General features: G+C 49.5%; 1 protein-coding gene across 1 annotated transcript in view; it reads right to left on the reverse strand.

The window, feature by feature from the left end:
• DNAH17 (dynein axonemal heavy chain 17) overlaps positions 1-15042 on the reverse strand; it is a 7556186-nt gene that overhangs the window by 3522659 nt on the left and 4018485 nt on the right. Inside the window, exon 32 of the mRNA XM_069201738.1 lies at positions 6481-6763. Within this exon, the coding sequence (XP_069057839.1) occupies positions 6481-6763 (283 nt within the window). The remainder of the gene's footprint in view (positions 1-6480; positions 6764-15042) is intronic.

The raw sequence follows: 15042 nt of genomic DNA on the forward strand, positions 1-15042 counted from the left end.
ACTGCACAACCTTTCTGCGCCAGAGATAGAGCAAAAGACAAAACGTCCGATAGATGAGCATGTAAAGGATCAATCTGCCTCTCTCCACACCACGCAAAAAATTTAGACCACCTATTAGCGTAGATAGATTTAGTGGAGTGTCGCCTGGCCGCTAATATAACATCCACTACCTCAGGCGGGAGAGAGAGAAGGAACTCAGGTTGCCCCGTTCAATCTCCAGGCATGTAGGTGCAGACTCTGGAGGTTGGGGAGTAGAACCTGCCCCTGCGACTGTGAGAGGAGGTCTGCCCTGAAAGGGAGACGGAGCGGCGGGCACGTTGAGAGTTGGAGAAGGTCGGAGTACCACACCCTCCTTGGCCAATCCGGAGCTATTAAGATTACTAGAGCCCGGTCTTGGCGAATCTTCCTCAATACTCGAGGAATCAAGGGTATGGGAGGAAACGCGTAAAGCAACTGGCCGCACCAGGTCATTTGAAACGCGTCCCCCAACGCTTCCTGCATCGGATACTGAAGGCTGCAGAACAACGGACAATGCGCGTTCTCTCGAGTGGCGAACAGATCTACCCGAGGAAACCCCCACTTCTGGAAGATTAAACGGACTTGATCTGGATGGAGACGCCACTCGTGGTCTGCCGAGAAGTGGCGACTGAGACTGTCCGCACGCACGTTCAAGACTCCGGCCAGATGGTTTGCTATCAAGCAAATCCGATGGTCCTTTGCCCAGGACCATAGTCGAAGAGCTTCTCTGCAGAGAAGGTACGACCCCACTCCTCCCTGCTTGTTTATGTACCACATCGTGGTAGTATTGTCCGTTAGGACCTGTACCGACTGACCACGAAGGGAAGGGAGGAAGGCCTTGAGAGCCAGACGTACAGCCCGTAACTCTAACAGATTGATGTGAAAAATCTGTTCCTCTGGAGACCAAAGACCTTTGATCTCCAGATCCCCCAGATGAGCTCCCCACCCTAGAGTGGAAGCATCCGTTATGACTGTGGCCACTGGTGGCGACTGCTGGAACGGCTTTCCTTGTGAAAGATTGTTGCTTGCAATCCACCACTTCAAATCCACAGCAGCATCTCTGGAGATCTTGACAGTACCCTCTAGATCCCCTCTGTGTTGAGACCACTGCCTTCGGAGGCACCACTGAAGAGCCCTCATGTGCCAGCGAGCATGCGTGACCAACAGAATGCAGGAGGCAAAAAGACCGAGCAGACGAAGGACCTTGAGGACTGGAACTACCGCTCCATTTCGAAACATTGGAACCAAATCCTGAATATCTTGAATCCGCTGAGGCGGAGGAAAGGCCCGACCCAATGTTGTATCCAGTACTGCCCCTATGAACAGGAGGCGCTGAGAGGGCTCCAGGTGAGATTTGGGCTCGTTCACCGAAAAGCCCAGGTCGAACAACAACTGGGTTGTTGACTGCAGATGACGCAACACAAGCTCCGGGGACTTGGCTTTGATCAACCAATCGTCCAAGTAAGGGAATACTGCTATCCCCTTCCTTCTGAGCTCTGCCGCAACCACCGACATCACCTTCGTGAAGACTCGAGGTGCTGAAGTAAGACCAAACGGAAGGACCGCAAACTGGTAGTGTTGCGATCCCACCACAAACCGGAGATACTTCCTGTGTGACTTGAGTATCGGGATATGAAAGTAAGCATCCTGCAAGTCGACAGACACCATCCAGTCTTCCATGTTCAACGCCAAAAGCACCTGTGCTAGGGTCAGCATCTTGAACATTTCCTGCTTGAGGAACCAATTCAAGATCCTCAGGTCCAGAATTGGTCTCAAACGACCATCCTTCTTGGGAATCAGGAAATACCTTGAGTAAACTCCTTGACCCCTTTCCTGCTCCGGGACCAACTCCACCGCGCCCTTTAAAAGGAGGACTTCTACCTCCTGTTCTAGCAACAGGAGGTGTTCTTGTGAACAATACGAAGGGCGGGGCGGGATGAGGGGCGGAAACTCCCGAAAGGGAAGGGTGTAGACCCTACCCCTCCCCCTAAAAGATCTATAGGGATGGGAAGAGGCAGGTTGCTGATATCTTCCCCGAAAGGAAGAGGAGGAAGAGCCACGCCCAAATCCACGAAACCTCCTGAAGAATCTGGAAGAGGCCGTGGAAGAAGGAGCTTGGAGTCCCAGCGACTTAGCTGTGGCCCTGCTCTCCTTAAACCGTTCCAAGGCCGAATCAGCCTTAGCCCCAAACAGTTTGTCCCCATCAAACGGGAGATCCAACAACGTGGACTGTACATCTGCCGAAAAGCCCGAGTTACGGAGCCAGGCCTGTCTCCTTTCCACCACAGTTGTGCCCATTGCTCTGGCTACCGAGTCGGTGGTATCCAGTCCCGTCTGGATAATTTGGGTCGCAGCAGCCTGGGCATCAGAGACAAGATCCAAAAGACCCTGGGGAAGCTCTGTAAACGAAGAGGAGATGTCATCCATCAGAGCATGAATATACCTCCCCAGGATACAGGTCGCATTAGTGGCCTTTAACGCCAGACTGCAGGACGAAAAAATCTTCTTCGACTGCGCCTCTAGCTTTTTTTTTTTTTTTTTTTTGAGTCTCTGTCCCCAGGCACCGTCGGGAAAGAACCAGGCGCTGACTTGGACGAACAGGAGGCCTGCACTACCAAGCTCTCCGGCGTAGGGTGCCTAGATAGGAAACCAGGATCAGTTGGAGCCGTCCGATACCTCCTGGCCACGGCTCTGTGAACTGCTGAGGAAGATGCCGGCCTCTTCCACACCTCTAAAACCGGATCCAGCAGAGCGTCATTAAAAGGTAACAGAGGCTCCGCCGCGGCTGAGGCTGGATGCAACACCTCCGTCAAAAGGTTTTGTTTTGCCTCCACCACCGGCAAAGGCAGGTCCAAAAAACTAGCTGCCTTCCGTACCACTGTATGAAAGGAAGCAGCTTCCTCAGTATATTCCCCCGGGGACGAAAGGTCCCACTCAGGGGAAGTGTCCAGCCCACTGGCCGACTCCAGTCCACGCAGCCCATCACCCGAGTCCTTTAGCTCTCCTTCCTCTAGGGCTCGTTGGTACTCCTGCTCTTCTAGTACCCGGAGAGCACGCCTCCTTGAATGCAGTCGTTGCTCAATCCGCGGAGTCGACAATGCCTCCGCCGAAGTCGGAGATCGGCGCCGATCTTCCGAAGCCACCGACGCCGCATCCGGCGCCACGGGTAACTTCGGCGCCGACTGAAGAGCAGCTGAAACAGATGGACCCACCGGAGTCACAGGCGAAATCTCGACGTCGACGGGATGGAAATCCCTGGGGCCAATCCCTCCGAAGCCACCGGAGCGGCCACCGGCGCCGACACTGGCGCCGAGCCCACGTTCCCAAACGGGAGAAAGGGCATAAAGGGTGCCGGCCGAAGAGGCGCAGGATCACCCAAAGAAAAGGCCAAAGGCCCAGCCAGAGCACCCCCTGGAGCCATCTGTTGGAAGATGGCATACATCGCATTCAAGAATGCGGAACTATCGGCTCCAGGGGTGGGAAAAGCCGGATACTGGGGTGCCTGTCTCGGAGGCGACCCCGACTCCGGCCTCGGCGTCTGCGCCGGAGAAAACACTTGAGGCTCCAATACCTCAATCACCGACGCCTGTCCAGGCGAAATTGGTGACGCCGGGGAGGGCAACGGCATCGAAGGATGCGGCGTCACCGTGGGGCTGACCTCCCATGTCTTTCGGCGCCGATCCGGAGACCTGGAACGAGCCTCCCTTGAATGACGCCGAGATTCTCTACGGCGCCGGGAGTCTCGATGACGCCGATGTTTTGGAGAAGACTTCTTGTGATGCTTCTCCTTTGACTTGGCCATAAACAGCTTCGCCTCACGTTCTTTAAGGGCCTTCGGATTCATGTGCTGACATGAATCACAAGTCGAGACGTCGTGGTCGGAGCTCAAACACCAAAGGCAATCGGAATGAGGATCCGTCACCGACATCTTGCCTCCACACTCACGACAAGGCTTAAATCCAGACTTTCTCTGCGACATTATTTCCACAGAGAAAGAGTACGCAGCAAGATATACACTGTAACCGCAAGAGTAACAGTTGCTCCCTCGAAGATAACCGTTTCGAATGCACGGAAAAAAGGGAACTGACGTCCGCACGTCGTCGAGGACCTCTTATTGCCTGTATGACGTCAGACGGCGTCGCGTGCGAGACAGTGACGTCCTCGTCGACGTGCAGAGACTAGTAAGAAGATTTCCGTAGAATGCTGGCGCCATGGGAGTATTCATGAGGTGAGGAATCCACAGGTAGTTGTATCCATCAGAAATTGCATTTTTACATGAGGACAAAGGCTATCTGAAACATTCCCTGAAAACAACAGGAATTGTAGTAGGGACTTAATATGCACAAAGAATGTTGCACTTTGAATTAAGCATCTTCACAGAAAATCCAAAAGCTCGGTATAAATGTGTGCACCTCAACAAAAACAACACACCAAAGTTTTCTATGCCATGAAATGATCGTGCACACTGTTGAACTAAGAGCCAAGCTCTTTATGCCAGGGTTGAATCACGCACACTGTTGCCGATTCAAACAAGAATATGTAAATGCCATGAAATGATCGCGCACACTACTGCCGATCTGAACGTCAAGGTTTACATGCGGGGAATGAATCGCGCTCACTGCCGATTTGAGCAAGAATATGCAAATGCCATGAAATGATCACGCACACTGTTGCAGATCTGAACGTCAAGGTTTACATGCTGGAAATGAATCGCGCACACTGCCGATTCGAGCTAGAATATGCAAATGGCATGAAATGATTGCGCACACTGTTGCCGATCTGAACGTCAAGATTTACATGCTGGGAATGAATCGCACACACTGCTGATTCGAGCTAGAATATGCAAATGGCATGAAATGATTGCGCACACTGTTGCCGATCTGAACGTCAAGATTTACATGCTGGGAATGAATCGCACACACTGCTGATTCGAACAAGAATATGAAAATGCCATGAAATGATTGCGCACACTGTTGTTTAATAACTAGGCCCAAAAACTCGAAAGTCTTTGAGAACAGGGTCGGGGGCCCAGTCTGTCCTCTGCCTTACCGCCCTGCTGAAGGATCACCAAGATAATGAGGGGCAGGTCTGGAACATCAAGGTAGGCCTCTGGAACAGGAGCTCAGGAAGTTGCTGCTGCTCTGCACCGGGACCTCTGAATAGTGAGCACGTGGAGCTGGGCTGGCTCCCTTATATAGAGTCTGGCCCAGCCCACAAACCACACCCAGTCATGCTGCAGGGAAAGCTTCTAGAAGGTCCTAGAAAGGGACCACACCCTAACACACTCAGTAAGCCTGCAGCAATACTTTGCAAATGAACAGTTATTGCAAACATCATTAATAGTGTTTTTCAAGGTTAAACTCTCCAATGCAAAAAGTTAACATACTGCATATAAACACAATGCATGAATTATGCTCTTGCATAAAGACTTGGTTTTTGCGTTTTTGTCACCCGTAGAGCGTGCACTGTCCTGATGTTGACAGTCGCTACTGACTCGACCAGACCTAGACTGTTAAGTTAAGAGAAACAAAACTGTATATGAATGTGGTTGTCACTAGCATTTATGTCATAACTACAGCATTGGCATTGGTTTCTCTGTACATTATTATTTGCCTTCTTGCTACACATTGTATAATGTCCTATAAAAAATGAAAAATAAAGAAAAATATCCACTGCTGGAGAACAGACTCCTAAAATAAGACATAGTAGGATAGTACCAACTGAAGCACCAGGTTGCAACAACCCAGGTGGTTGTCAAATGAAGGCCTAGTTGAAGAATCCAAGAAATGAAAACAATTAGGCACATTCAACTCAAGGTAAAAATGGCAGCTGTGAAGTATATACCAGTCTGCATGCCGGGGTAAAAGGGACCGGGTGTACTGGGGTTGTAGAAATGACGGGGACCAGGTAGAGGGGCAAAATCCAATTCCTTGGTGCACCATTTGATTATAATATACAGGCTGTTTAATGACACATGAGCTACAGTGATTATAGTGGATGTTGGTCCCATGCTAACTGTGCCGCTAGAACCAAGGTACACCTAACTGATGGGGCCCTTATAAGGGCGAAACTGGCCCTGGATTGCTTGAGTTCCAGTTTGGTGAAGACCTGGCCTGGCAATCTGGGCTGGACTGTTCACTTCAGAGCAGGCTATGGCTGCGTCCAGACTGAGGTATCATGGTGAGAAAAAGAATGATGGGTTGGGATGCTACCCTGAGTGATTGCCAGTGGTTAGACAAATTGAAAGCATTCCTCCCATCACCTTTTGTGGGTATGATCTAGTGGAAATTCAACACAAATTTGGTTAATCTAAGTGTTTCACATTTTGCTTTTTAATGCACTGCTTTCTCTCAAGTTCACACCTTTTTAAGCATTTTGTTTCATAGTAAGAAATATTTTCATAACAGGAATAACAAAACAATAAAAAACACTGTGACCTTATTAATGCTAGCACTACTGTACCTGGTCTTGGAACATTGCACCTCCGAATGCCCACAGGCAGGCGAAAACGAAGTAGAGTTCATAGAGCTCCTTAGGCGAATCTGGTGGGGTGCTGTTTGGAGTCAGTAGACACTCAAGCAAGCACAGTATCGTCTGTATTACTGTGATTTCAGGCACTGGAGTGATTCTTTTGAATCCAACTTTCAGTTTCTCTAAGCAGACAGGCAAGTATTTATCAAAAAGGATTATCAAGTTGGCTTTTTCTGACTGAACATCACGGTTTTCAATCCAGCTGCTCACCACTCTAGAAAGAGCGACATGCATTAGTACTCAATATCAACTACACATAGTTTAGTTCAACTTGCACATTCCACTACATAACAGATGGACATTTGTCTATAAATTACCTATAGTTACCGCAGCAGTGCTTTTACCAACAGAAAATGCTAAGGACCAATGGGCATCATTGCCCACGTACAGCTGTATAATTTCCTAGCTGATTGTTAGGATCCTGTTTAAATGGCTATAAGAACATCATCATGTGTGAGATATTCCATGCACCAATCACTGATTACACTATGGGCCCCGTTATGAGCTTGGCGGACGGAAAACTCCGTCCGTCAAACACCCGACAGGGTGGCCGCGGCCTGCATGGTGACCTCCCTGCAAGAGCTATTATGAGTTTCCTACTAGGTCAGCAGGCAGAAATCTAAGTTTCCACACGCTGGCCTAGTGGGATACAGGCTACAGCATTGTCTCCGGCTCGTAATCGAGCCGGCAGCAATGCTGCAGCCAGCAGGGTGCTCTAGCACCCTGGCAATGTTCACTGTCTGCAAAGCAGATAATGAACATTGCTAGGGTGCTGATAGGGGGGCCCTTGCACTGCCCATGTGTAGGAAAGTACCATCTTGCCTGGCATGTTACCCCCATATTTCACTGTATATATGTTGTTTTAGTTGTATGTGTCACTGGGACCCTGCCAGCCAGGACCCCAGTGCTCATAAGTGTGCCCTGTATGTGTTACCTGTGTTATGACTAACTGTATCACTGAGGCTCTGCTATCCAGAACCTCAGTGGTTATGCTCTCTCATTCTCTTTCCAAATTGTCACTAACAGGCTAGTGACCAATTTCACCAATTTACATTGGCATACTGGAACACCCTTATAATTCCCTAGTATATGGTACTGAGGTACCCAGGGTATTGGGGTTCCAGGAGATCCCTATGGGCTGCAGCATTTCTTGTGCCACCCATAGTGAGATCTGACAATTCTTACACAGGCCTGCCAGTGCAGCCTGAGTGAAATAACGTCCAAGTTATTTCACAGCCATTTACCACTGCACTTAAGTAACTTATAAGTCACCTATATGTCTAACCTTTACCTGGTAAAGGTTGGGTGCTAAGTTACTTAGGGGGTCATTCTAAGTCTGGCGGGCGGCGGAGGCCGCCCGACAGACTTCCCCCTCCGAAATACCGCTCCGCGGTCGAAAGACAGCGAAGGGTATTCTAAGTTTTTCCCTGGGCTGGCGGGCGGTCGCCAAGGAAAAACTCCCTTCCCACGAGGATGCCGGCTCGTAATCGAGCCGGCGGAGTGGGAAGGTGCGACGGGTGCTGTTGCACCCGTTGCGTATTTCACTGTCTGCCAAGCAGACAGTGAAATACTTGTAGGGGCCTTCTTACGGGGGCCCCTGCAGTGCCCATGCCAGTAGCATGGGCACTGCAGGGGCCCCCAGGGGCCCAGGGGCCCCGCGACCCCCCCTACCGCTATCTGGTTCCCGGCGGGCGGACCGCCAGGAACTGGATGGCGGTAGGGGGGGTCGGAATCCCCTCGGCGGTGCAGCTAGCTGCGCCGCCTTGGAGGATTCCAAAGGGCGGCGGTACACTGGCGGGAGACCGCCAGTGTTGCCTGTCTGACCGCGGCTTTACCGCCGCGGTCAGAATGCCCTGCGGGGCACCGCCGGCCTGTCGGCGGTGCTCCCGCCGACCCTGGCCCCGGCGGTCTAAGACCGCCGGGGTCAGAATGACCCCCTTAGTGTGTGGGCACCCTGGAACTAGCCAAGGTGCTCCCACATTGTTCAGGGCAAATTCCCCGGACTTTGTGAGTGCGGGGACACCATTACACGCGTGCACTATAGATAGGTCACGACATATGTATAGCGTCACAATGGTAACTCCGAACATGGCCATGTAACATGTCTAGGATCATGGAATTGTCACCCCAATGCATTCTGGCATTGGGGAGACAATTCCATGATCCCCCGAGTCTCTAGCTCAGACCCGGGTACTGCCAAACTACCTTTCCCGGGGTTTCACTGCAGCTGCTGCTGCTGCCAACCCCTCAGACAGGTTTCTGCCCTCCTGGGGTCCAGCCAGGCTTGAGTCAGGAAGGCAAAACAAAGGACTTCCTCAGAGAGAGGGTGTTACACCCTCTCCCTTTGGAAAAAGGTGTCAGGGCTGGGGAGGAGTAGCCTCCCCCAGCCTCTGGAAATGCTTTGATGGGCACAGATGGTGCCCATCTCTGCATAAGCCAGTCTGCACCGGTTCAGGGATCCCTCAGCCCTGCTCTGGCGCGAAACTGGACAAAGGAAAGGGGAGTGACCACTCCCCTGACCTGCACCTCCCCTGGGAGGTGCCCAGAGCTCCTCCAGTGTGCTCCAGACCTCTGCCATCTTGGAAACAGAGGTGCTGCTGGCACACTGGACTGCTCTGAGTGGCCAGTGCCAGCAGGTGACGTCAGAGACTCCTTCTGATAGGCTCCTTCAGGTGTTGCTAGCCTATCCTCTCTCCTAGGTAGCCAAACCTCCTTTTCTGGCTATTTAGGGTCTCTGCTTTGGGGAATTCCTTAGATAACAAATGCAAGAGCTCATCAGAGTTCCTCTGCATCTCTCTCTTCACCTTCTGCCAAGGAATCGACTGCTGACCACGCAGAAAGACTGCAAAACTGCAACAAAGTAGCAACGACGACTACTGCGACCTTGTAACGCTGATCCTGCCGCCTTCTCGACTGTTTTCCTGGTGGTGCATGCTGTGGGGGTAGTCTGCCTCCTCTCTGCACTAGAAGCTCCGAAGAAATTTCCCGTGGGTCGACGGAATCTTCCCCCTGAAACCGCAGGCACCAAAGAACTGCATCACCGGTCCTCTGGGTCTCCTTTCAGCACAATGAGCGAGGTCCCTTGAACTCAGCAACTCTGTCCAAGTGACTCCCACAGTCCAGTGACTCTTCAGTCCAAGTTTGGTGGAGGTAAGTCCTTGCCTCCCCACGCTAGACTGCATTGCTGGGAACCGCGTGTTTTGCAGCTACTCCGGCTCCTGTGCACTCTTCCAGGATTTCCTTTATGCACAGCCAAGCCTGGGTCCCCAGTACTCTAACCTGCATTGCACGACCTCCTGAGTTGTCCCCCGGCGTCGTGGGACTCTCTTGTGCAACTTCGGGTGAGCACCGATTCACTCCACTTTGTAGTGCCTGTTTGGCACTTCTCTGGGTGCTGCTTGCTTCTGAAAGGGCTCCTTGTCTTGCTGGACGTCCCCTCTGTCTCCTCACGCAATTGGCGACATCCTGGTCCCTCCTGGGCCACAGCAGCATCCAAAAACCCTAACCATGACCCTTGCAGGTAGCAAGGCTTGTTTGTGGTCTTTCTGCGAGAAAATACTTCTGCACGACTCTTCATAACGTGGGACATCCATCCTCCGAAGGAGAAGTTTCTAGCCCTTGTCGTTCTTGCAGAATCCATAGCTTCTACCATCCGGTGGCAGCTTCTTTGCACCCACAGCTGGAATTTCCTGGGCATCTGCCCACTCCCGACTTGATCGTGACTTTTGGACTTGGTCCCCTTGTTCCACAGGTACTCTCGTCTGGAAATCCATTGTTGTTGCATTGCTGGTGTTGGTCTTTCCTGCAGAATTCCCCTATCACGACTTCTGTACTCTTTGGGGAACTTATGTGCACTTTGCACCCACTTTTCAGGGTCTTGGGGTGGGCTATTTTTCTAACCCTCACTGTTTTCTTACAGTCCCAGCGACCCTCTACAAGGTCACATAGGTTTGGGGTCCATTCGTGGTTCGCATTTCACTTCTAGAGTATATGGTTTGTGTTGCCCCTATCCCTATGTGCCCCCATTGCATCCTATTGTGACTATACATTGTTTGCACTGTTTTCTATTGCTATTACTGCATATTTTGGTATTGTGTACATATATCTTGTGTATATTCGCTATCCTCATACTGAGGGTACTCACTGAGATACTTTTGGCATATTGTCATAAAAATAAAGTACCTTTATTTTTAGTATATCTGTGTATTGTGTTTTCTTATGATATTGTGCAAGTGACACTAGTGGTACTGTAGGAGCTTCACTCGTCTCCTAGTTCAGCCTAAGCTGCTCTGCTAAGCTACCTTTTCTATCAGCCTAAGCTGCTAGACACCCCTCTACACTAATAAGGGATACCTGGGCCTGGTGTAAGTACCTCTTGGTACCCACTACAAGCCAGTCCAGCCTCCTACACCATGCCAAATGCATGGGCAGTGCAGGGCCCCCAATGTGGCACATTAGGATCTCCACCACCGCCAGACCGCTGGGATCCAAGATCCTGGCAGTCCAACCACAGTGGTGTTCTATAGACCGCCACACTCGTAATGAGACCTTTTTAAAATTAAATATCAATTTATTTTATTATCACTGATGCTTATTTAAGCCTTCAAAAGCAACACAGAAGATGACAGATGCTGTTTTGGAACGCATAACAAGAACATTTTTCATTGGTGATTTTAAAACCATGCACTTCACACTGATGAGTGGTAATAGTTTTTTTTCTGAATACTCATTTCCTAATAATATAATAAAGAAATACATATTTTGAATAAAAATCAAGAAAAAAATATACAAAATAGAATGTTATCTTTGAACAGGCTGCCTTTGAAAAGTATTGATTTTAAGGGTTTCAAAGCAGCGCCAACCACCGTGTATACTGCACGGATTACTTACCGGTAATCTTCATTACTCAGATTCTACCTTACTCGACACCACTGTTAAGCTGTTTTCACTCTCTATTGGAGGTCAAAGGATCGCCCCATAAATCCCTTCCTCACCCAGACTGTCTCCTACTTTGTAAAGCCCTAAGAGAGGGCTGATGAAGGAACAAAGTAGGATGAGGAATACTGTAATTAAGGGATGATTTAGGAAGAACTGGAGTGGTTAAGAATGGAGTGGTTAAAATAACAAGTAAATAATACGGGCATTGCCTCCTCTTCCATCCTTACCTATTCCTTATTATTGTAGGCTTGCCAAAGCAGTACCCTCTTTATCAGACCAAAAAGGCCATTTCAAAAGTGTACATCTTAGGTAAGCATGTTATTGTCATTCAATCCCTGTACTCATCCAAACCAGACTTGTACTTTCACAACGTCAACTTATAGAAGCACAAGCAAAAAGAAAAGATACAGTAATGTGTTAGGGAATTACAGGATTTTTAAGTGGACATTGGCCCTATAATTAGTTGAGACCCAAAGGATAACTCAGAACCTCGAGCAACATTCATTCTGTAGTGTGACACAAAAGTTGAAGATGAGGACCAAGTAACACCTCTACAGATGTTCCAGATGGAAACACCTGCCCAATTGGCCCATGAAGTTGCCATACCACTACTAGAATGTGCTTTGATAACTTGATAAAATAATCCTTTTCACCATTCTGGCCAGAGAAACGTGCCTTCCCCTTTTCACAGGGCCATAATTAATGAATAGACTGTCAGAGTTTCTAAACTCTGCTTACCTTATGAGGTAGATCTTAAGCAGTGCCGGATTAAACCCTGTGGAGGCCCCTAGGCAGTCGAAATTTCACCCCCCTCGCAAATTAACTCCTAATATATTTTTAATTTTACCAACCAACAATTTTAATAAAGCAATTTTATTACACAATTAAACATTACAAATACATAGTTTGCACCGATTCTTTTTACAAACTGACAGCTGACAGAAGATGAGCTTTTAAGAGACTAAGGGGGTCATTCCAACCCTGGCGGTCATCGACCGCCAGGGTGGAGGACCACGAAAGCACCGCCAACAGGCTGGCGGTGCTTCCCTGCCGATTCTGACCGTGGCGGTAAAGCCGCGGTCAGAAAAGGGGATCCGGCGGTTTCCCGCCGGATTTCCCCTGTCTGGGCTGAATCTCCATGGCGGCGCTGCAAGCAGCGCCGCCATGGAGATTCCGACCCCCTTCCCGCCACCCTGTTTCTGGCGGTTTTTACCGCCAGGAACAGGATGGCGGGAACGGGTGTCGTGGGGCCCCTGGGGGCCCCTGCACTGCCCATGCCCCAGCATGATTTTCACTGTCTGCCTAGCAGACAGTGAAAATCGCGACGGGTGCAACTGCACCCGTCGCACCCCTGCAACACCGCCGGCTCCATTCGGAGCCGGCTTCTATGTTGCAGGGCCTTTCCCGCTGGGCCGGCGGGCGCTCCTTTGGCGGGCGCCCACTGGCCCAGCGGGAAAGCCAGAATTGGCTCCGCGGTCTTTTGACCGCGGAGCTGCCAAATGGCGGTGACCGCATGGCGGGCGGCGCGGTCAGAATGACTGCCTAACTGTTATGTGAATCTGATGTCTATAGTTTATGTACTTTAAGGTAATGGCACTTTGTACATTACTTTCGGAGAAGGACTTGACTCCCTTGGCCAATCCAGTTGCCAGTGAGAGAAACAATTCCCCAGGTCACCCTCAGTCCTGAAAAGACTCTTGTATCCTTTTTTAGGGTAGAAACACTGTTAGCACTTCGGCAGACAAACAATTGATGACCAAAAAAGTTGTGATCTCAACCTAGTGTTTCTGTATTTTTGGATAAGAATATTGTATGACTATTTGCTAAAACCAATAAACATGTACTATTCGCATTGTTTCACATTTTTCTTGGTTACGGTATGTCACCTGGGGTCATTGTGCACTTCACACAGTCTTTTTTTCAATCTTGTCTATCTGTTTGCTTTTTCCAATGCACAATAAATTGGATTTAAAGGGTTGAAAATAATTACTACATGCTGGTTTTTCTTGATTAAATCTCAACGTTTATTTTGCAGTTTGATTGTAAACTGAACTGCATAAATGAGTTTTATGTGAACACCTTTGTAAGTTTTGCATTATGCAAACATGCCATAGAGATTTGGGACCTCATCACCAACCTCGCACCCGATGTCCTCTTCCTCACAGAAACCTGGCTCAACCCCACATCCTCACCCGACAAGACCACTGCGGTACCCAAAGGATACAAGATCACCCACCCTGACCACATCAACAAGCCAGGCGTAGGAGCTGCCATCAAACACAGGGAATCCATCCAGTCCACCACCACAACATTGCCACACCCATGAAACCCCTCAACCTCTGGCTCTAGACGGATGGCAAAACCACCATCAGGGGCACCCTCGCCTATTGCTCCCAGGACAACAACCAAGTTCCTGCAATTTCATAGCCGACTTAATCACCCCCCTCAACATAGGCTCCGACTACATATTCCTCAGTGGCCTCAACTTCCATCTCAACAACCACAACAACACTGAGACCACCAAACTCCTTGACAGCATGACCACCACTGGCCTCACCCAACTCGTCCGCTACCCTACACACACCACAGGTCACAAGGTTGACTCCATCTTCACCTCCAGTGACCGGATCAAGAACATCTACACCACAGAACTCACCTTGACCAGACACTCCATTGTCCACTTTGACATCACCAGCCCACTGACCTCCTCCCCCAGTCTGCCCAGCACCCCCACAGTAACTATAACACAGTCTGTGAGGATAAATTACCTCAACACCTCCCACCCCTTACCCGCCAGCAACCTAGACCAGAACATTACAAAATTCAACCAATGGATCATCAACTGAGCCAACAACATCGCTATCAGCAACAATAATACAGACGATCCAGCAAGCAGACGAGCTGGTACACCGAAGACCAACTAAGTGCAGCCGTAATCAACAGGAGAGAAAATGGTGCACAAGCAAGAATACCACAGGCAAAATGTCCTTCAAGACAGCCCTCGACCTCTACCACTGACAGATAAGAGATCTGAAGAAAAAAAGCTGCAGCCTAATGCAGCAAACAAGCTCCATCAACAGCAAGGAACTATTAAACATTGTCAAGGAATTCTCCCACTCCTCAGCTTCAGCAAACATCACCCCTCACAGGAACTCTACAACAACCTTTCAAACTTCTTCCACAACATTACCTTATTGTCCATCTTCCCCGTTCCAATCCTTACACATGAGATATCATCTTTTTCTTGCAGACATTGTTCCCTAGTTAACTTGAAATACTTCCCCTAATGTGGCTGCCCTTACCCATGTGCCACTTAAAAGGGAAGTAGTAGCTCTACACATCCTGTCATTTCTTCTGTCATTTCTTCTGCAGAACAGGGTTCCACTAGCTAACTAAGGTAAGTGTTGATGTTTTCATGTATTTTGATAACCATGTTTTTACACTATTGTGATTCAGTAGGTACTGCCTTAGCGTTCTTTTGTTTCACTTTTCTTTACTGTGCCCAAGATTTCCCGACACCTTCGCCCAGCGCGGGGGATCATTTTTACATGTTCC

The sequence above is a fragment of the Pleurodeles waltl genome, chromosome 7 (assembly GCF_031143425.1).
Source record: "Pleurodeles waltl isolate 20211129_DDA chromosome 7, aPleWal1.hap1.20221129, whole genome shotgun sequence".
NCBI classification, from domain to species: domain Eukaryota; kingdom Metazoa; phylum Chordata; class Amphibia; order Caudata; family Salamandridae; genus Pleurodeles; species Pleurodeles waltl.